Below are 24483 nucleotides of genomic sequence, written 5' to 3'. Positions count from 1 at the left end.
TTGTTCCCTTCTCTTGGAAATGCTTTATTGTTTGACTCACACTCATCCTTCAGGTCTCAGCTTACACATCATTTTCCCAGAGGCCTCCCTTTACTTTTCACCCAACGCAAATTAGATTTTGCTATGTCACTGTCTCAGCAACCTCTACTCTTCCCTTGCAGCATGTATCATAACTTAGAATTGTTCATTTATTTATATTAGTATATATATATAATTTAAATATTTGAAATGCAATACATTCATAATTCAAAACTCAAAATGTATATTAAGATATACATGGAGAAGTCTTGTTTGCATCCCAATCTTCATCTACCCTGATCCACCTCCACCATTGGTTTTCGCCATTTTATTACCTCATTGTTTACTTCCTATGTAAATATGATTATATTTTCTTATTTAGGCCCTTTTTAATTTACAACACCTAGAAATCTAATATGCTGTTCTAGATTTCAATACATTATTCAATTTAAAAATGTGTTAGAAATCATCCCACACCAATATATACTTTTCATTCTATTTTCACAGATGTATAGTATTACACATGTGGATTAACGTAGTTTATTCAACTATTGTTGGTTCTTTTCTATTACAAACAATGCTGCAATTAATAACCTTCACAAATACCACTTTGTATTTGTACAGGCGTTTGTACGGCATATATATTCTAGGCAGTTTGGTCAAACCAAAAATCACTTCTAATATTAGTATACATTTCTAGGTTTTCCCTAGGATTTCTACAATTTTGTGTTACCATCAATGACATGTGAGAGTGCTTATCTTCCCAGAGCCTTAAAAAATAAAAGTATCATTAAACTTCTGGTTTTTTACCAGTCTGGTAGGTGAGAAATTGAATTTCTGTAGATTGAATGTAAAATATTTTTTATTAACTAGAAGTGTGCTCAGTTATCTTTTTTGTTAAAGGATCCACTAGTCTTACTTATTTTTCTTTCAACTATCAGTTTATATCTTTGGCTCATTTTTCTATCAGGTTGTTAATTTTTTCCTTTTGTTATTTTTTTCAAGAGTTCTTTACATACAGGAGGATTAGACTGTGTCACTGATATGTCACAAATATTGTTTCTTTGCTTTTATCTTTTTTTGACTTTTTTCTACCAAGCAGAATTTGTCTGTTTTCAGTTTTCTAACTGTTAAATCTATGAATCATTTATTTGGGGTATCTGGATACTGAGTCACAATTAGAATGGCTCTCCCCAATCTAAGATTTCTTCCCTATTTTCTTTTGTAACTCCTATCTTCTTTTGTTTTTTAACATTTAAATCTCTGATTCATTTGGAGGTTATCCTAATGTCAATGGATGTATGAATTCAAATTTTTCTTTATCTATGTAACCATTCAGTTGTCCCAACAAATTAGCTTTATTAAGAGCTAATTTGCACTCTTCCACTGATTTCAGAGTCATCTTTATGATATGCCACATTCTAATAAGTTTTGGGATCTCTTTCTGGACATTCTCATATCATATGTATGGCTATTTAAGGCCTGCTTTCTTGCTAGACTCTAAGAATTAAGGGGGTTAGGACTGTGTCTGTTTAGTTTTGCCTGTGTCCCAAGAGTTTATAATAGTGCCTGGCACATGTAGGCCCTAAATGCTTATTTGTTGTATTTGTTGAATGTTTATAAAGTTCTAGGAGAATGTTTCCCATTTCTCCACAAATAGGTTTAAAGATTGCTTAATTTTTTTTTTCTTTTAGTGATTGAGCTTTTATTTCAACCGAAAAGCAAACCAAGGGATATATGAATAGTTGTAATTAGTACTGTGAGCCTTCAGTTGGTCCTTTGGTTCTAAATTATGGCCTCAATTTCAGATAAATTTGGTAGGTTTCTGAGTAGCCACTTCCCTCATATTACTTTCCATTTTCCTTCTATGATTGATTACTTAATATTTTTAATAATGAATATTTTACAGAAAATGGAAATAAAAATGGGCAATAGATAATATACAACATTAGTTACTTCTATTTGAAATACATAACATTTTCTCTTAAGTGAAATATTAATATATTTTAACCAAAAACATTTAATTTTATATATATATATGTTAATAGGAATCAGAGAATACTGAAATGTTAACATCTCAGGAACACTTATATTAAGCACAAACAGGATAAATCAATTGCATATACAGTAAACACTGGGATTTGCAGATGCAATGTTGATTTTTTCACACATATTTAAGTAACCCAAGAGATCTAAAATATTCAGTAAGTTGCAATATTTTGGGGACACATGATTTTGAAATGAAAACATTAGTATATGAAAGCAGATAATCTAGTTTAAGCCTAAGCCCACCCTTGAGGCCCAGTATCTGCTTTGCAATGAGACTTTACTGTTCTTTTGTTGATGTTTGATTTCACTTGATACAATTACACTAAGTAGGGCATTCACTCCTTTATACTGAGGAGAAAATTCAGACAATTTTTAATTATAGGTGGCAAAGAATTTGGGCATTTCCAAAGACCTCAATACATTCTTCTTGCAAATGTCAATAATCTACCATATTTTAAAAGTGCAGCATTCCATTTTAAAGTTATTGATACATTCAGATAAATTTATTTCATTCTTCATTGGCAAAGCAGCAGCATTAACAGCAAAACAGCACTCAACTTCAACAGTATGCAAGTACATCCTCAAAATTAAATATTCATGAGACAGTAACTAAATGTTAAATACTGACAACACATTTAATAGCAGTTTTAATTATATAAAAAATAACAGTTCAAGATCTATCTCCTCTATTTAGCAAATGATGCTATATTTCCCTGCTCCTTACTATTGGAATAACAATGTATGGGGGGCATTTTTCAAATATGTTAAACTTAAAATACTTAATTCTATCCAATGCAAACTCTTTAAGAATGAAAGATTCTGTGATATACTCTTACTACATACTGCTCAGGATTTTAAAAGTGATATAGTACTGGAATAAGAGAGAGCTAGAATTTAATCCAACTGTTAACATGAATTTACTATATTATTACACTGAATAAATTTGTACGTGTCACACAGCTTCTCTGGTTACCTGTTACACCTGCAAAATGAGGGGAATTTATAATGACTCCTCTATAAACCATTCAGGTTTTAAATAATCCATTATATCTCTAAGCATATCACTCTTTATTGCTATCTAGATGACAATTTTAACTGATCACATTTACCAGATTAAGGAGTACATATTAATGGGTACCTTAATTTGGATAGCTATAGCAGACTTTGCAAATTAAGAAAAAAAGAGCTACTGAGTGAAATTGAAGGAATTTTGCAAAATAACCTTCCAGTTGATGAGAATATACTGTATCTGCACCAAGTTGTAATTAAATACATAACAGCATTTCAGCTGAACAACTTACAGTCATTTGATTTTCTAAAATAGAGTAAAGCAATAAATTTAATTTTGCTATTGAAACTGTATATATTTTGTACAAATTGCTAAATTTCCACATTTCAAGTCTGAAAAATACAGTATTGTTAAACAGCATAAATCTGCCACATGCCTAAGTAATAGTAATAAAAGTTAATTCTATCTGACGTTATGATGTTGTATAGAGCTCTTGGAACCCAAGGGTTTAATTCCACTGGCATGTACAGTCTATGGGTTCCTGGAGAGTGTACATAATTTCAGTGCCATTTCCTGAGCAATACAGAGGCACAGACAAGTTTCGTACTCCATTTTCACGACAACACTTGCAGAATCTTAGGTGACTTTCAATATTGATGTTATATATGGTAGCTGATGGGCATTTGCCATCACAAGATGCAACATTTATCTGTAAGAAGTGACAATGAGAAAAAAAGTCTTAAACTTTTAAAAGTACTGGTTATTATTTGATTCCACTAAGAAAATCTGATGAAAATCTTTCTTCCTCATCACTCCAACCCTCAAGCTTCTGCATGTTGCAAGATCGTAAAAAACAATAAATGAAACATCAGTCACATAAGTCAAAGGGACGTTTCATGGCAATGCTCAACATAGCATTCAAAGCATTAAATGTGCACACATAACTCAACATAAATCTATATGGAACATGTTAATCACAATATAGTTAATCTATTGTAACCTGTGTCATATCATGGCTCAAGCACGCTGCAGGTCATATTAAAAGGGACAAAGTTAGAAGCAGAACTCTTTTTGCTGAGTAAAATTGCATAGTGAAGACAACATGTAGTCAAATACATTTAGATTCAATTTCTATCCCTCTGGATTGCAACCATCATTCAGAACTGCTGATTATGCTAAGAATAATTCATACTTCTTCACAAACAGAATATTGCAACATTAGAATGTAGGAATAATCTCAGTTAAATATTGTTAAGCGTTGGCATTTTGTTGGCTTACAAACTTCTTCTTTCTGTAACACACATACTTTCTAAAAAGATGTGTGCATTTATGTAGCAAATGACATTTTTCCACTTACAGGGCTTTGGCTCATACAGTCCTGTTTCCTTATGACCGATTTAATGATCACTTTCTGGCATATTCTTTCTTCTTGTTTGCCTGATAAAATATAAAATGTATTTATTCATCAAAGGCCTACGTTAAATTGTTTCTTAAATTAAATATATGAATATATTTACAGTTGAAAATTGGTGTATTTATATAAAATATATTCCAGTATTGAAAGATATTTAAAACTTCTCTCTTACATTTTTATGTGCAATATTTATTTTCACCTTCTAAATAGATTTTCTTATATTTTCTGGCTTTACACTTATTGATTTCCACTTTATATCTTATTGTCTTAGAATAATTATCACAATCAGAAATCAGAAATATTCCACACATGTAATAATGCTAACATCAACCTGTGTGTGGCATATATGTGTTTAAAATAATTTTTGGAATAAACCATAAAGTGTATAAGTAGATATATGCATACGTAATTAATGCATAACTACATATATACATCAATTTTAAAATAAAAATTGAGAGATTTAAAACCACATTATCTTAATGGACATTAATATAAAATAATGCAAAATTTTAATAGAATCACTTATCAACCATATTGAAGTGTATGGATGAGTCATACTTGATTTTATGGCTCTGAAATGGTCTTTTATAATTTCAAATGAAAACACTTTGTATGCATTCATGATATCTTAATATGTGTCTGTGTGTGTAATGGATTATCACGTGCTATTACATGCAAGCATCTATATTTAATGATGTATAATAGTGGATGTAATCCCTGAATCAAGATGCAAAAACCAAGGTTCTCTCTATTCCAACTTGCTTTGTTACTTTAGGAAAATCACTGAATTATCCTGCTGAGTTTCCTTACTTACAAAAGAGTGAACTTATATCCCAATTTTCAAATACATTTAGCCATGAAATCCTAATTTAAAACAATCTCAACATGTAAAATAGATAAAGATTAAGCTACTCTGCTTGAAGGAGAGATGGGTAGCTAAGATTGACTGAAGGGTTACTGTCCTCAAGGTCACTCATGACCTCCAAATTGCTAAATTTCAAGATCATCTCTCAGTTCTCACCCTATCTGACTTCTCAGCAGTATTTGACCCAGTCCGTCACTCTGTCCTCTTTTTTTTTAATTTTATTATTATTATACTTTAAGTTTTAGGGTACATGTGCACAACACACTCTTTAATGCACCCTCCATACTTGGCTTCCTGAGCTCACCTGGTTTGGTTTTCATCCTGTCTCACTCATGGCTCCTCCTCAGTCTCCTATGCTGGTTCTATCTCTTGTCACTAACCTCTTGCTCATGGTGTGACTCGAGGCTCAGTGCTGTTGGTTGAGTGCAGGCTGTTCTGCCCCTTATGGTGCTTTCACTCAATGATTATTTCCTTAGCCCTTCCATTCTTACATAAGTTCAAGAATAAAGAATAGTCAATGAAAAAAATCATCTTTACCATGACCTATAAGATGCCTCACCCTCTTCTTTCTATCACCTTCCTCCTCTCACTTTCCGTGCAATAGCCACATTTTGCTATTTCCTCCACTTTGAACACTCTTCACCATGTGGGTGGCTTCCCAAGGACACTCAGTCTCTACTCAAATGACGCCTCATCACCAAGGCATTTTCTAAGCCCCCGCTTAAGTTAGCAACCCAGCTCCTCTCATTCTCCATTCCTTTTATTCTACATTATTTTTCTTTATACCACTCATCACTAAATGACATATTAGAATATATTTATGGGTTCAGTGTTTCTTCCCCTTCTTGATAATGAGCACACTCCATGCAGATATTGCTTCATTCACTATTATGGTCCCAGTGGCTAAAAAGATGTTTGTCATGTAGGCACCCAGTAAAAACCCAACGAGTTAATTCATTCAGTAAATGAAACCAGGGCAGCAATAATTTATCGTTAGCTGAGTTTGTTTGTACCAAAAGTCATTTCTAATTCATTCCTCAAAAACTTTATTGTAACAGATTTTATTCAACACAGAGCCTGCAATAGTATCCAACCTCCACAGTCTCTTCAACACAGCCTAGTCTTCAGAAAGCAAAGGCGGCAGGAAAGGGTTTTCTAATGTGCCAGCAGAAACTACATTACGAGTCCTTTCACGTCAGATGAGAGAAACTGAAGTGGCTTGTTATTATTCTGCAACTTCAAAGAACTTAGCAGAGTTGAAAGATCCTGGGCCCAGATACTGGACAGGCCTAAATTTATTATTTACTACTATGATCAGCTTCTCTCTGAACCTTCTATTTCTCATCTGTAGGGAAAACATACCTGCCTTCCAGAACTGTTGTGAGGATTAGGTGTGGTCCTGTCAGCAATGTGCTTAATAGAGTGTCAGTGTGTGGCAGGCCATAGTGGTCATTCATATGATTAGTCACAGAGATATTCCCCTGTCTGCCCTGAGATAACATAACTGTACTCACTTCCCTAATAATTAACATGGGGATACAGAAGCCAGGCCCTTAACATTGCCATGTGACTCTATTCCTGCATCTCATACCTAAGGAAGAGTCTAGACTCTGAAGAAGAAGATGGAAAAAAAAAAGTGAAATCTTAAATTTCCTCATATTCTAAAGCTAAATTTCATTCCTTGAGTCCCTGATACAATGACTATTTGATTCATATTAGTTTATATTTGATTTAGAGAATTCTGAATGAAAACGTGCTTATTTCTAATGAACAGAATGTTTTTAATCAGTGTGTATCTAATTAAAGCCTTAGTAATTAAAAATATATAGGTTATATTATACTATCCCTAAAAGTCTTTGCAATATAATTATCATGGGTTGAATTGTGTCTTAAAATGCCTGTGTATCTTAGAATGTGATCTTATTTGGACACAAGATCTTTGCAGGGATAATTGAGCAAAAATGAGATCATTAGGAGGTGCTAATTCAATATTACTGGTGTTCACGTAAAAAGTGGAAATCTGGAGTTAGACACACATACAGGAAAAACAACATGTGAGCATGAAGATGGCCATCTACATGCCAAGGAAAGAGGTTTGGAGCAGATCTCTCTCTCATAATACCTCCAAGGAATGAGCCCTGCTGACATCTTGGTTTTGGAGTCCTAATCTCCATAAATTTCTATTTCCAACCACTTTTTGGTTTGTTACAGCAGCCCTGCAAACTAATATCATAACAAATTAGATGTCAGGCCATCCTATGTTGGACTTTTTTGCTTGTTGTCGGTGTGTATGTGTGCATTGAGTTTGGCTTTTTAGACATTATGTAAATAAAAATTCAGTCATTCTAGCCCTGCCACTTCAGCAGAGCTTATCATTCAGCCTCTGCCCTCTCCTAAAACTTGTCCTGGCAATGTTCCAGAATACCATGAAGAGTTAAGAAGCAGGACGGGAAATCAGACCTGCAGTAGATTCCTAGCATTATCACTTACAAGAGGTATGACTTGGACAAATTATTTAACCCCACTAAGTGGAAAATCAAGCTAATGTCAGAACCTATTTCATTGGATTTTGGTGGTAATAAATTATAATATATTACATATTATATATTGTATATAGATAGTATATATTACATAGTATTTGTATTAATATTTTAATACATTCTAATATTCTGTTCAGTATGACTCTACATATCTAAAAATATAAGACTACTCTTACATATTTATGGGATTTAGTCTTTCATGAAAGAAATTCAGAAATCTTCCTCAAGATGTATGTCAGTTCATATCTAAGAATCTGGCCCTATACCACAGTTTGTTTGTTTGTTTGTTTGTTTGTTTGTTTGTTTGTTTTGGAGACAGAGTCTAGCTCTGTCACCAGGCTGGAGTGCAGTGGCGTGATCTTGGCTCACTGTAACCTCCGCCTCTCGGGTTCAAGTGATTCTCCTGCCTCAGCCTCCCAAGTAGCTGGGATCACAGGCACATGCTGCTATGTCCAGCTAATTTTTGTATTTTTAGTAGAGACGGGGTTTCACCATGTTGGCCAGGATGGTCTCGATCTTCTGACCTTGTCATCCACCCAACTTGGCCTCCCAAAGTGCTGTGATTACAGCATGGTATTATTAAACTGAACTTTGTTGTGCCCCTTTCCTAAAAGCTTCTTTAAATTTTAAAATTACTGTCTATGCTAATTTTCTCAAAATTTCTATTTTTATATTGAGATAAATTCACAAACACTTTAAAAAGAAAAAATAAATGTGGTTTCATGGAAAACCCTCTATTCTATTTCAGTCCTTAAAATTATTCAAAATTAGTATGAAATAGTAATCCCAGCACTTTGGGAGGCCGAAGTGGGCAGATCACTTGAGGCCAGGAGTTTGAGGCCAACCTGGCCAACACTGAAACCCCATCTCTACTAAAAATATAAAAATTAGCCGGACGTGATGGTGCATGCATGTAATCCCAGCTACTCAGGAGGCTGAGGCCTGAGAATTGCTTGGACCCGGCAGGCAGAGGTTGCAGCGAGCTAAGATCATGCCACTATGCCCCGGCCTGGGCAATAGAGCAAAACTCCATCTCACTAAAAAAAAAAAAAATTACTATGAAATAAACCTTATAATCCAAGCTAATAAAAAATATATTGCATTCAGATAGCTTTAATTATGAAAATAATTATGAGAACTTTTATGAAAAGGATATAAATATTATTTACTAAAATATTATCCAAATTTATTGTACAAAACTATATACTTACTCAAACAGGTTTGAAAAATACTGCACCCGTATGTTGTTTTTGGAGCCACAATGCCATTCTAACTGTAATCTACTTGTTTAAGTTCAGCATGGTTCAAACAAATATGATCACAAAACATTTTTAAATTTTAAATATACTGAAATCTTATGAAATACCTTTTGTAATATGCCACAATAAAAAAATTAATATTTAAATTAAAATTAATCTAAATGAAAACACTTTCTTTACACTCCAGAAGTTAAAGACTAATTTATAAAATTATTAACCATATGATACAAAAACCTTTAAGTTAAAGACTAAATTACAAAATTATTAACCATATGATACAAAAAACATATGATACAAAAATATTTTATAAAATTTGTTTCTCTCTTTGCATCATAGGAATTGAATTTTGTGAGAAAAACCATAATCACTATGAGCAATTAAAACTAATCTATCAAGTAAATGCATGGAATATGCTCTCACTTACAGATCTTGCAACAGCCTTCATTATAAAGCTTCACAATCCCTTCATTCTAGAAAGAGAAAAAAGCAATAAAGTCAAAGAATATGGTGTTCTTCCATGTTCTCTTATACTAGAAAAAGAAAACTAACTTTTCTAAAACTTTTATCAAATACCACAAAGCCTTTATAGAAAAATAGTTGGAATTTAACTATTACTAAAAAGAACTTGTTTTTAAAATCTGGAGTAGATATTTTGTTTAAAATTACATTATTTATACATTGGTACTATGGAAAAGTGTAAAAGGATTATTCTACTTAAAAGGACACTTTAAATGCCACAAAATATTCTTACTAAAACAAAATAATAACAGCTATTCTAAATAATGACCATTATATATTTTCAACTCCTTGAAATAACCTAAACTACTTCCATTTGACTTGAGTTTCTGAATATAACTGAATGTTAAAATTGTACATCTTTTTCTTTGATAGTTTTTATGAAAAAATATTTCCTTCCTTGGAAGGACTCTTGTCTAAGACTAAATTTTTACAAGAATTACTAATTGCTTTAGCAACCTACTAACTGCAATTGAAATAAGAGAATGATTTACGCTATAAATATTAGTCTGTGAAACAAGATGATGCCAAAGTTTTTTCCAGAGCTGAAATTCTGTGACTTTAGTACGTGTTATATCTAGCTAGCCAGCCAGCCGTCATCATTGAAAAGGTACATCCTGAAAAAAAATCAATGAGACTAGACTGTACTATTTCTCTATACAACGGAACAAAGCCTAGTTTTCATTAGAAATTATTATTGTCTAAATAAATAAAGCTACAAAACTCTTGCGAAATAAAAATTATATTATGTTCACAAATCTACTTTTCCAGTAAACTCTTCTCTGAGAGAATAGGGAAATTGATAGAGCAAAACATAAGAATAGGCAATCCTGTGACTTGTACTAAATTTTTAAGTGACCTGTGACCAGAAAAGCTAGGGCAAACGTCATACAGGCCAGCATGCATTAAAGTTGAATGACATCAAAAATCTCACTGTTTGTTTAAGAAAGAAAATTGGCCAAGCTCTGATTCCTTAGCTTATTAATCCATATTAAAGGGAAGGCCAAGTCTGCTAACCAAATGATTTTTCTATAATCTTTGGATCTATAGATAAAAACCCAACGATTGCAAAGTATCTATTCAAAGACAGAATTATCTGGAACGCCGTATATAACTCAAAGTTTCAAATGGGAAAAATAGAACAGAGCTTTTATTCATTCATGAAAATAACACATTCACCATTATGTATAAGCCACAATGAAAGTATGACCTTAGAAAACACTAATGTATATTTTCTAAATTATATAATACTAAATTTTCTTAGATACAGCAAAGTACAAACCATTTTGCATTCAGTCTCATTAAAAGGGGGACAGACCATAGTGTAGTTCAGAATTATTGCTCCTTCATCAGTTTTAACACATTCATATGTGGTGCAATTGTAGTGCCAGGTACTCCCTACCTAAAAATCAAAAAGAAAGTTACTATTTAGCATATTAAAATCTGCTGTATTTATTAAGTACAATATTATTCTATTGAATAAAAAGTCAAATCAAGATGCAAAGGCTTCTTGTGACACAAAATGTTCCATCTGAAAATGACCCTAAGTTTATCTAAAATGATTAAAAATACATATACGTGTATAGTGTATACTTATCTAAAATGATAAAAATACATACACATGTATGGTGTGTTTGTATATGCTAGGTTTCATACTAGAAGTGAGAGGTAAATGTGAAATAAAATAATAGAGAGTGAAGAAGCAAATAGGTATCTGTTTCTACTACAAAATTATCTAATTTAACCAAGTGTCAAAGGTCTTGCTCTAATATTTCCTCACTAATTATAAAACAACAAATCATATTACTTATATACCTCCTTCCTTGAGACGTGTTTATTCTTCCTTCTACTCCCTTATTGCCAAAAAGTTTAAAGAAATATTTAAATAACAGTGTTTATTGGCTTGTGATTCTAATTATGTATACCCTACATTATTTTAAAATTTATCCCTATTCTTTCAAGAAATATTTAAATATAATAACCATTTCATTCCTGATTTCAGAATTTCTATTTAAAAGTCAGTTGAAATAATTGTTAATCTAAATTTTTATTTTATAACTCACATTTAAAAAATAAAAGTAGTTAATGTCAGCATTACTTCATCATTTAGGCAAAAAGGAAAATTCATAAAAGAGATGGAAAATTCGTCTCTTTTTCATTTTATTCTACTTTATTTTAAGACGGTTGGCCATGGTGGGAGGCGTGTTGTTCTAGGCCTTCTCAATGTCTCATAGATTTTACTTTAAATTAATTAAGGCCATTCTCTTAATAAATTTGTACATCAGCCCAGGCCGCAAGCTATGGTGCAGAAGGCTACATTTTTGAATCTCAAGTTACTTTTCGTGCTGCTGGACAAATTGACTTAATTCTGTGCAAGCAAACACTTTGTATCATAAGGCTTTTTATTGCCACTCTATCCTTACTACTACTCATGATTCAAACATCTACCCCTGTTCTGAATCAGGATGTTGACACTTTATGGTTATTTTCAGATGAACAGTAACTGCTACACTCTTAAAAGCACTTAAGGAAAGTGGAAGCATGTCCTAAATAGTCAACCATTTAACCTGGGAAAACACAGGCTTTTCTGTTTAATCAAGTATCAGGCCAATCTATAGATAAAATCTTAAAGGATTTTCAGTAGTAATGAAGACAGTTTGGGAAAGGAGAAGGCACTTTAAAGACATGAAACCTTACATTACACGCGCTTAGATATTTTTAAACATAATAAGCTCATTGGATTCAGGTATTTTTGTCTTTGCATTAAAAAAAATATGTATTTCTAATTTGTTTGCATATTTAATTATGTCAAAGCTGAGAAATTCATGAGTTAAATTTATAAATGTCATTTGCAACCAAATGAAGTATTTATTTTTGAAAAGAAAGGGTGAAAGAACAAATACTGATTTGTACATAATAAAAATATATGTGTGTATTATACATATATATATTTTTTTCCTCCTTGACACTAATTTCTCCCCATATCAAGTGTATTTTTGTACTTTATATATAGGTTAGAAAAATGTCAATTGTCTATTCCAAAGAATTCTATCTCTGTAATAGATTATATTTATGCTAATCTGTTGATACCTCTGTTAATTTGCTTTAAGAGATAGAATTATATTTTTGTAAGTTGCAAAAAATAATAATAGTAGTTGTCAAACTTTGGCTTGAAGATTCCTTACAGATCAGTAAAGAATTCTGATGAACCTGACTATTTTCTTGTCTCTAGATTCTAATTTTATGTGTGGCTTAAGGTCTTCTATGAACCTCAATTAGAAAAGATCTGTAAATATTCAAATTCAAGAAACAGTAATATCTAATTTATCTGAAATCAAAAATCAGCTGTCACATAAAAATATTAATTGTTCCTTTCTTTCACGATCAGCATTTCCCAAAGCCTATTTCTTACATCTAGAAAAAAGGAGTGAAGATCTATGATAAAATAAGTTTGAGTCACAAGTTAAGCATTTTTCTTTACAACATAAATTATCAGATACTTTAAAATGTAACAAATGTAACTGTGTCTTGTGTGCTGTAGGTGCACTGTGTTTATTGTATGCAGTGCAGTGTGTGGGGGGGGGACATTTTCCAAACTTTGACTCAAGAACTCCTCCTTCAGAAAATAGCACAGAGCATTACTCTCCATGAAACATACCGCGTATACAACTGATGTTCCATTTTCCATATGAAATTTGCAGGATACATTTTTGCAGGTACCACAACAATCATAATCACTTGGGGATGGAGTATATACCTGGTGCTGCATATAATGATATTAGATTAGTGACACCATATCAATATTTTTAATGAATTACTTCTGGAGAGTTATTTCTTCCAAACATAATTACAAGCTCTTTCCAGACAACTGTAAGGATTTCTAAGGTTGAATATGAGAAGCTTCCAATAATAATTGACTTTATATGGTTATATTAGAAGTGAGATAGATGTTAACCTTTACTTCTAACAGCCAAATTCATCAAGCAGGTGTGACAAGCTCAGGTAAGGCAACCTGGCAAGCTGTAGATAATAAGACTCCTGAAGTTCAAGGTTATGCACAGGAAAGTGAAAGTCTATGTTTTATAGATATATTACAAAATAGTAGACTATTGAAGAACTATATAATATATATTTTAAACTAATGGGGTATTCACCATTTCAAATTCTATAACTCTGCCATTTTTGAATGCATTAACTCTCACCAGAATAAATTACAGGAATACTTACAACATCACATTTTTTTGAACAATTCACCAGTGTAAAATTCACAGTGTGAAAGCCTGTATGGTTATCTTTTTCTTCCAGACACTCTATAGTATAACAAAAGTCTTCTTCCAAATACTTTATCATGGATTGTCCAGGATTCAATACTGATACTTCTTGAAATACACACACATCATCCTTTTCTAAGAACAGAAAACATAGTCAATAAGAAAATATACTGTTGAGTTTTGTACTAATCCATCATTGGAACTTATATTTGAGTCTATGTTTTCATTGTGATGTGCCAATTTTTCAAAACTAATGAAGATCTTCATATCTACGTATTTTTAATGGCCCAATATTTACTTAAAAATGTAGTACACTATTCCTTAACATAAAATAAAAATTCATCTATAAAATCAACTCCTGTTTAATGATTGAACTTCCTCCAAAAGCTATATTTTATAGCAAGTTTAGAATATGAGCTCTTGGCCAGGCACAGTGGCTCACGCCTATAATCCCAGTACTTTGTGAGGCCAAGGTGAGAGGATTGCTAGAGACCAGAAGTTTGAGACCAGCCTGGGAAACATAGCAAGACCCCATTTCCCAAAAAAAAAAAAAAAAAAGCTGGGTGTGGTGGTGCATGTCTGTAGTACAAGCTACTCAGGCAGTTAAGGTGGAAGGATTGCCCGAGCCCAGAAGTTTGAGGCTGCAGTGGGCTAGGATGGAGCCACTATATTCCAGCCTGGGTAACAGAGCAACTCTGTCTTAATAAAAATACATTAATAATAATAATACTAATATAATGGGCATAACGTCATACTTTTTAGATGTCTATAATTTTAAATTAAATGTAGACATATTAAAAAGAGCCTAATGCCCACTTTAAAATTCTCTGAGGCCTCTGAAAAAATATTTATATTTCTGTTCTGTTATTCAGTTCTCAGAACATTTAGAGATATTACAAAAGAAGAAATTGAAACATAATAACACATTTTTATACTCAAATACTGGCAAATGGCTTAAAATGTATGTGTCTCAAAAATGAGATTTTTAACTTATTAATAGTGAAAAACAGATACTAATGACATTCATTTATAATTTAAAAGTTACAAAAGACATAGTTACCACAGAGATACTGTATGCATCCACAATCACTCTGGAAGTTATGGTCTATTGCAGTAAATTCTCCCTATTGAAAATATACTACTATTACTTATCATTTAGCTTATTATATATATATATATATATATATAACCTATATATATAAAACAATTGATATATATATACACACACACATACATACTCCGTGATAACATCTAATAAGTCCCTTATCACACAGCCAGACACTTTAAAATCACATTGTTTGATTCTGAGCTTCTGTAGGGCAATCAAAGACAACATTTGCCAACCTTGGGAACTTTGCTTCATGGAAATGTTCTTGATCTGCTCTACCAAGGCAGCCTAGGGTTCTGATGTCTGCATCTGCACAAGGCTGCTATAGTATACACATCAGCAACACAATGAGAATAGTATAGTGGTTAATAGCACAGGCTTAGGAATGGAACTGCCTTTGCACCAATCCTGGCTCCATAACTTACTAACTTTTTAATTTAGGGCACATTACTTAATCAATCTGCTCCTCACTTCCCTTATCTGCAATATGGGGATAATAATACAGCCTGCCTCTTAGGATTGTTGAGAGAAATAAATGGATCAATATGTGTAAAGAGTTCAGAATAGGACTGACACACAGAAAGTCCTATAGAGCATTTTGCTGTTAGTACATTGTTACTATGACAGATGCTCAAACTTTGCCCTATCAGGACTGACAGAGATTCTTCCCACCAAATACAGGACCAGGCTTAAAGTTTCAAGAATTGTATCTAAAGCATTGACTTTTCCTGGATGCATTTAATTTTCATATGACGTCAGTAATAAAATGAATTTTATTCTTGACATAAATAAATGATTCCAATACATTCACATAAAAGGCATTTTTCCTCATAAGCTAATAATGTCTTGCTTTTTATAGTGCCTTGTAAGTTGTAAAGTAGTCTTATGGACACTAATTCATTTGATATTTTAGGACTTTAGTCATTAGACAATTCCAATGGGACTGGAAATAAATGTTAGAATAATGGAGTTAAAAATAATAATAAATTGAATTCTTCCAGTGCATGACTACTCCAAAGACTTTAAAAAGATGGTATTAGGCTTACACTAACTCTTTTAGGTAACATATGTACCTGTTTTTTAATAGTTAAAGCCATAATGTTAACTCTGTTTCCTCGAGCTTAGGCTTAAATCTTCTATCCTTCTCTTCTATGCTCATTTCCTTTCAGATCTTATCCACGTATTCAATTATGCTTTTATTCTAAGTTGCCAATTTGACCAAAAGGAAATACCTCTTTAATTGCTCTACCAATCCTAAATATTTACCTGAAAAAATGTGGTAATTTTTACTCCCAAATGAACATCCCTTTCCTGTAAAGTCTGCAGCAAAATCACTTTAGGCTGCTTCCACTTTGGGCTTTTATGAAGAGTGCTGCTATGAACATTCGAGTATAAGTTTTTATGTGGACATATGTTTTCATTTCTCATCGGTACATATTTAGGAGTGAAATTGTTGTGTTATATAATAACTCCATGTTTACCTTTCTGAGTAATAGCCAAGGTGTTTTCCAAAGCAGCTGCACAATTTTACACTGCCACCAGTAGTGTATAAGGGTTTCCATTTCTCCACAGCCTTGTAAATGTGTTATTTTTTGTCTTTTTAGTGAGTTAATATAATGGGTTAATATACATGGAGGGTTATTTATATTCGGGCAAGATGTGAAGTGGTATCTCACTATAGTTCTGATTTGTATTTAAATGATACTTAACGATGTTAAGCATCTTCTCATGTGCTGTTGGTCATCTTGGATAAATGTCCAAGATAAATATCCAAATGTTGACATTTGGATAAATGTCAAGGTATATCCATACAATAGAATATTATTAACAACAAAGGACTGAAGTAGTGACACATGCAGCAACACGGATTAACCTTCAAAATATTATGCTAAGTAAAAAGAGCCAGACACAAAAGACCACATATTATACAATTCTCTTTATAGGAAATACCAAGAACAGAAATACACGGAGAGACAGAAAGTAGAGTAGAGATTTCTGAGGGCTGGAGAGTTTGGAGAGAAATGAGGAATGACTGCAATAGGTACAGGGTTTCTTTTTGGATTGATGAAATTCTTCTAAAATTGATTGTGTTGATGGTTATGCAACTCAGTGAATATACTAAAAGCCATTGAACTGTACACTTTAAATGGATGTATTGTATGTTATGTGAATTTAATTCAATAAAGTTATCATTTTAAAAAATTGCAAAGGCCTAACATACATTTTTCAGGTTGAAACACATTTGTCTATGTGAACAAACTAATGTGATATTTTTTAAAATCACCTTAGTCACTGAAACAAACATTAGCCACTATTCAGAGTGAGTACTCAGGAACAATGAGTCAGATAAATGCTTGTGTAAAGCCACGAATGTTAAAACTAGATCATCATGGATGAAGAGTTATGTATATTTGGGTAAGATGTTCAAGGATATTAAAGCTACTAGTTACGTTCTGTGTGTCTAGCACAATGCTAATAATATAAAAGTCATTTAAAAATTCTTGGAATACTGAATGTCAAAATATGATTCATAATTAATATTCAGACATTGAGGGTTGAGTTGGAAATAAGCTAGATGGGCCAGCATCTAGCACAAATGCTGGGGAGGGAAAACACAAGAAAAGAGAAAGTACAGACTGGTAGAAATCCACTAGGAGAAAAAAAAAAAAAAAAACAGAGCTAAGGTCACAACCAGACCAAGGTTAATGAATGAACATAGAGACTGCTACTCCAAAAAGCTTCAAAGCGTCTAGAACACAGGAAGTATAAAATCCCATAGGAGGAAAGGCTAGGTTTTTCTTGTTACATTGGAAGTTGTTGAAATGACTCAAGATGCTATTTTGCTTTTTCCAGGCCAAAAAAACAAACGGAACTCTGAGGCTGGTTACAAGTCAAATACCAGGACCTCTACTCTCAGCTGCTCCACTGGCCATTGTAATGTTTGTCCAAGGACCTAGTAATCTTGGATTCTTGGTGTGCAAGACTTGAAACCTTCAAGTTTTTAAATCAATTTCTCTCTCTCTCTTTCTCTCTCTTCCCTCTCCCCCACCCCCAACACATTTGTTCAACTTGTTACAAAAGGCCAGTCTTTCATTTTGCCCTCCTAAATTCACACCAACCTCACAATAGTGAAGATGTTCATTCGTAAATGGCTATACCAGTCTCTTTGCTGATCTCCTGCCCTCTAATGTTTTAGTGCTCATATCCTGCTATGCACAAATAGAAACATCTCCCTCAAACACCATTTTCATCATGATTTTCATCTTATACAGGACTCTTTCCATCTCCTATCATAATAAAATTTGCACAGAGATCCTCAGGGTAGGATTGTGTTTTTTCAAGTGTCTGGCATGATGACTGCCCATAACTTATCTTCAACAAATGTTGGTTGAAGAAATAAATGAAAATAATAATTGAATAAATAAAATCTGAATTCCTCAGCCTTGCCTTTAAAGCCCTCTTGGCCAGGTGCAGTGGCTCACACCTGTAATGCTAGCATTTTGGGAGGCCAAGGCGGGAGAATCACTTGAGCCTAGGAGTTCAATGATGCTATGATTGTGCCACTGCATTTCAGTCTAAGCAACAGAGCCAGACTCTGTCTCTAGAAAATAAAAATAAAAAATAAAACCCTCCCCAAATATACCAATTTGTATAGATTTTTATATCTCATTCTTCCTTCAGTTAGCTATTTCTCTAGGTGAGAGAGAGGGTTTTATGATTATTATTTTTCAGCATACATCTATTACCTCATAGCTTTGTGAATTTACTTCTGTTTCTATTAGCCCCTGTCTGAAATAGTTCAACTGCTTTCATCCATTATTGTTAACCTATCACATTCTTCCAAGCTTTTCTTGATGGTTGCCATCTCTGGAAACTTCTTCATAATGATCTCTATAATGTGATTAACATTCTGAGCATCATGTTTAATTTGTAATCAAATATAACAAAATAATTTAAGAAATTATGTTTTAATGTGCTCCCCAAATTTTATTGTTAAGATATCTATACTACTCAAATTGCTCTACAGATTCAATGCAACCTTGTTAAAATTCCAGTGACATTTTTTACAGAGATAGATAAAACAATCCTCAAATTTGCTTAACACCACAAAAGACACCAAATAGCCAAAGCAATCTTGAACAAAAAGAACACAGCTGGCAGCATCATGTTACCTGACTTCAAAATGTACTACAAAGCTGCAGTAATCAAAACAGCATGGTACCAGCATAAAAACAGACACATAGACCAATAAAACAGAATAGAGAATCCAGAAATCAATCCATGAATTATGGCCAATTAATTTTCGACAAAGTTACCAAGAACAAACAATAGGAAAAGGATAGTCTATTCAATAAATGATGTTGGAACAATTGCATGTCCGCATTCGGACAAATTATATTAGACCATTATCTCACACAACATACAAAAATTAACTCCAAGGGGATTAAAGACTTAACTGTAATTCTTGAAACTATAAAACCACTAGAAGAAAATATAGAGGAAAAGCTCCAGGATATTGGTCTCAGCAATGATTTTTTTGGCTGTGAACCCAAATGTAGAAACAACAAAAGAAAAATGGACAAATGGGAGTATAGCAAGCTAATAAGCTTCTGCACAGCAAAGGAAACAATCAACAGAGTGAAGAGACAATCTACAGAGTGAGAGAATATATTTGAAAACTATACATCAAATAATGGGTTAATATCCAAAATATATAAGAACTCAAACAACTCAATATCAGGAAAAACAAATAAGCTGATTTTTAAAATGGGCAAAGGACCTGAATAGGCATTTTACAAAAGAAAACATATAAATGGCCAAGAAGTATATTTTAAAATGCTTAATGTTAGTAATCAGGGAAATGCAAATTAAATCCATAATGAAATATCACCTCATACCTGTTAGAATGGTCATTATCAAGAAGACAAAAGATAGCAAGTGTTTGTGAAGATGCAGAAAAAGAAACCCTGCATGCTGTTGGTGGGAATGTAAATTAGCATAGTCATTATGAAAAACAGTATATATGTTCCTCAAAAAATTAAAAATAGAATTACTATATGATCCAGCAATTCCTGGATATATTCCAGCAACTACTGGGTATATATCCAAAAGAAATAAAATCACTATATTGTAGAGATATCTGCACTCCCATGTTTACTGCAGCACTATTCACAATAGCCAAGATATGGAATCAACCCAAGTGTCCACCAAAGGATGAATGGATACAGAAAATGTGGTATATATACACAATGCAATACCATACAGCCTTGAAAAAGAAGAAAGTCCTGTCATTTGAGACAACATGGATGAACCTGGAGGACATTATGTTAAATGGAATAAGCCAAGCCCAGAAAGACAAATACCACATAATCTCATTTATATGCAGAATCTAAAAAAGTTGAACTCACAGAAGGTAGGGAGTATAATGGTGGTTACCAGGGCTGAGGGTGGGGGAGCAGGGTTTGAGGACATGTTGGCCAAAGGATGCAAAATTTCAGTTAGATAGGAGAAATAAGTTCAAGAGATCTATTATAAAACATAATGACAATCATTAGTAACAAGGTATTGTATTTTTAAAAATTGTTAAGATAATAGATTCTGTGTTCTCATCACAAAAAAATGATGTTGTGAGGTAATGCATGTGTTAATTAACTCAATTTAGCTATTCCATCATGTATACATATTTTGAATTAACATGTACATAATAAATATATACAATATTTGTCCATTTTAAAAATAAATAAATAAAAAATAAAATTAAACACAAACATTGTATACTGGTTCTAGTTTGCCTTTAGAAAACCTGTGTGTCCCAGCCAGGCGCGGTGGCTCACACCTGTAATCCCAGCATTTTGGGAGTCTAAGGCGAGCAGATCACGAGGTAAGGAGATTGAAACCATCCTGGCCAACATGGTGAAACCCTGTCTCTACTAAAACACAAAAAATTAGCTGGGCGTGGTGGCACACGCCTGTAGTCCCAGCTACTCAGGAGGCTGAGGCAGGGGAATCACTTGAAGCCGGGAGGCAGAGGTTGCGGTGAGCAGAGATCACACCACTGCACTCCAGCCTGGTGACAGAGCAAGACAAGAAAGAAAGGAGAGTGAGAGGGAGAGAGGGAGAGAGAGGAGAGAGAGGGAAAGAGCAAGGGGGGGGGAGAGAGGGGGAGAAAAGGGGAGGGGGGAGAGACAGGGAGAGATGGGGAGAGACGGGGAGAGAGGGGGAAAGAGAGGGGGAGAGAGGGGGAGAGAGGGGGAGAGAGGGGGAGAGAGGGGGAGAGAGAGTGGGAGAGAGGGGGAGAGAGAGTGGGAGAGAGGGGGAGAGAGAGGGAGTGAGAGAAACAAACCAACCTATGTGTCCCAGAAAAAAGATAGAAAGTAGAAAAGGGCTAGGTCAGACTTGTAAAGGGAAAAAAATTAAGAAATTTACGTTTTAATGTGTCAAAAAAAACTAATACTTATAACTAATACTGAATGAGCCCTTCCTATATGTCAGATACTACGCATTTAAATTATATTAATTTCTTTACTGCCTAAGTGAGCCACAGCTAGAGAAAGGTAGAAACAAGGCAGTCTCACACTCTCTTTCATTCTTGTTTCAAGTTGTGCCTTGGCTACATTTTCTAAGGGAAATAAAGAGTTAAGGCAAAGTAGAAAGAATAAGGAATATGCAAACATATACACACAAAAAGCAATCCTTTGTTAGAATCCTGAAAAGCTTAGTCAATAATTTATTCCCTTAGACCTCATCTTTCTCATTTATAAAATGAGCTAAAGTGCTGACTTGGTAAAGATTCAATAAGATAGTATACTGAATATGTTATGTAACTGTGAAGGACTAGAGAAATACATGGCATCATAATTCTGCTCTTGTGTAGATGTATATAAAGTGTACACACAAAATAATCAAATGAGAGAATTATTATGAAAGTCATTTGTAAAGTTTAAACATTCTCTGTAAACCATAGATGAAAGCATCATTAAAGCAAATGTTGGATTAATGCTTTTTAAATAAAACAGTGTCATCCTAGGAAGAGTTCTTTTACTTTAAAAAGTACCTCATTCATTCTTCATAATATAGCTTTGAACTGGAGATTCTGAAAGAATTCTCTAAGTGTACACATTGTTTGAGAAGGAAAAGAAAAGTAAAATGTCTTTGTGAAATAAAACGTTGTCTTCTCTAATAAATAGCACCAGGAATATATTGTCTTTCTCAAGCCTTATCAGCATATCATGAAGATAGTTAAAGAAAACAAAGACTTGTAAAGTACCACGGGATACATTTAAGGATTAAATAAGTGACACCAGAGTTATCCTAGTTATTTCTAAAAATTAAATATTTGAAATTTCTATAAGGTTTACATGTTCGCAGATAACGCTTAAGAAGAAACAGGCTGTTCCATGTTTATACCCCCTTCTCCTCTACAACAGAGGCATTATTAGCTCACTTTCTTAAAGAATCATTAGCAACACCACTCAATATTAAGATAATTTTTTTCAGTATTTTGCTTCATTTTAATACAGGGAACTGAAGTAGATATAAGATTAGCAGATTCTATCAGCAGTTAAAAAATAATGTATTGTACTTTCCTATCTCAACTAAAATATAACTTATTGACTATTTCCTAATATCAGAGCACATTATTTTAATCTACTTTAGTACAATTTAATGTGGGTAATTTTATTAACTCTAAGAAGAATTTAGAAATGAGAGAGATAAAGGAAGAATAAACAGATTTAAATAAATATGACAAGTCAATCAAAATATGTGTTCTTACCACTTCACAAGTTGGCATAACAAGGTTTTCACAGTTACATTCTAAAAGGCAAAAATCAACATATTTACATTGATCAAAATAATTAACTTATTATAATGAAACCTTAAAATATGAAAATTAGTTACCACAGTGCCATGTTGGGCAACATTGACCAGATACATTTTCTTTCACAAGATTCATATCTTCTGCACAGTTGAGTAATGGCATAGGACAAAGGTTTGGCTCACATACTAAAAAGAAAAATTACATGGGTAAAGATGAATTTTATAGAGTTGCCATTTCTCATTACCTACCATTTAGTTCACTGCCATTACATTAATGCATGGATTCATATTTCCCAAGTGCTACCTCTCCCACCATCAGATTGCCATGTGTTGGTGAAGATAAAACAATTGACATATAAACAGGTACAAAAAGAGTACTGGTGCTAGGATAGCTCATCAAATGAAAAACTTTGAAAAAGGGTCTGATGTAACAGCCAACTAAGATGCACTGGGCTTCTTAAACATTGAACACATCTAAATATTTTAGAATAGTTAATATACACTTACCACAGTAATACTGAGGACAACAGAAGTGTGTGCTATTAAGATCTACTGTGAGAAATTCCCCATCATGACATAGTGGAACAGGTTTGGTGCAAGATTCACAAACTAAGGTAAAACAAGAAGCCAAAAATCACAGCTGAGCTAAAAACCATGAATTATAATATGAGTTTAAATTACCATACATAAATCAAATCAATTTTGTTTAAGAAAATAGTAAAAGAAACACAAGGTATATTTCCTTATTTGGCCATAAAAATAATAATACTCGCTGAGTATATTGCCTTATGATTTCCAAGCACAGTGACATATAGAACACCATCTTACCAGAAAGGTAGAACATTCAGATTTCCTAGGTAATTTGTTCTCATTAGAATCAAAAGGTCACTTGTTTATTTATTATATTTATGTTTTCTTAATTCACTATCATTGATTACTCTCATTTAGGGATGAAAATGTCGTAGGCATTTGTTCTTTTGGGCTGCTTCAGCATGCCCTCCCACCTTTGATAACTAGTCTCTGAATGACCTTGAGGAAATGCACCACCTACACCTTTTTGAGTGACTATCTTTAAAGGTGCGTCAACCAGGCCACTCTGTAGAAACAACCCACATAGGAGTAATCGGAATCCCTTTGGATGGAATTTGAGTCATATATAGAGACACATCAACTGAAGAAAAAAATAAAGTTGGCTCAATCATTAGTAACTTCTACCTAGAACAGCTGGTTTCTCTCCTTCCTAGGGCTTGACTGTTCTGCTTCATTTTGGTCCTACTTCCCCAGATTCTTCCAATAACAGGTTGTGCTAAAGCTAGCCAGAATCAATCAGTTTTGCCACTTGCAGTCAATGAATCTTAACTGATGCAAAGAAATTGTTTTGATTACTTCTGAAACCTACATTAATCGCCAAGCAATCTTGGATACAATGATTCATTTGAAAAAAAATTAGAGAATTCTTTATATTTCAATATTCAGTTCACCAGGCAGAATATTTAGCTCCAGTCATTTTCCAGTCACTCTTTCTTTCTGCCATTCTTTTTTGAGATCATCATACCTCAAACATGATATACAGGACATGAAGTTTTAAAGACATCCTATAAAGTCTTAGCAGAGCC

The 24483-nt window shown here is 33.3% G+C and overlaps 1 protein-coding gene across 1 annotated transcript in view; it reads right to left on the bottom strand.

The window, feature by feature from the left end:
• Positions 1-324: 324 nt before the first annotated feature.
• The window catches only part of OTOGL (otogelin like), a 231764-nt gene continuing 207605 nt past the window's right edge, over positions 325-24483 (bottom strand). The window contains exons 51-60 of the mRNA XM_055095938.2: positions 23375-23476; positions 22949-23053; positions 22824-22864; positions 15002-15065; positions 13898-14076; positions 13329-13433; positions 10953-11072; positions 9579-9624; positions 4434-4513; positions 325-3785 (exon numbers count right to left, since the gene is read on the bottom strand). Of these exons, the coding sequence (XP_054951913.1) occupies positions 3585-3785; positions 4434-4513; positions 9579-9624; positions 10953-11072; positions 13329-13433; positions 13898-14076; positions 15002-15065; positions 22824-22864; positions 22949-23053; positions 23375-23476 (1043 nt within the window). The 3' untranslated portion in view covers positions 325-3584. The remainder of the gene's footprint in view (positions 3786-4433; positions 4514-9578; positions 9625-10952; positions 11073-13328; positions 13434-13897; positions 14077-15001; positions 15066-22823; positions 22865-22948; positions 23054-23374; positions 23477-24483) is intronic.

Source organism: Pan paniscus, chromosome 10 (assembly GCF_029289425.2).
Source record: "Pan paniscus chromosome 10, NHGRI_mPanPan1-v2.0_pri, whole genome shotgun sequence".
In the NCBI taxonomy this organism is placed as follows: domain Eukaryota; kingdom Metazoa; phylum Chordata; class Mammalia; order Primates; family Hominidae; genus Pan; species Pan paniscus.
This window is presented reverse-complemented; position numbering and strand designations above follow the sequence as displayed.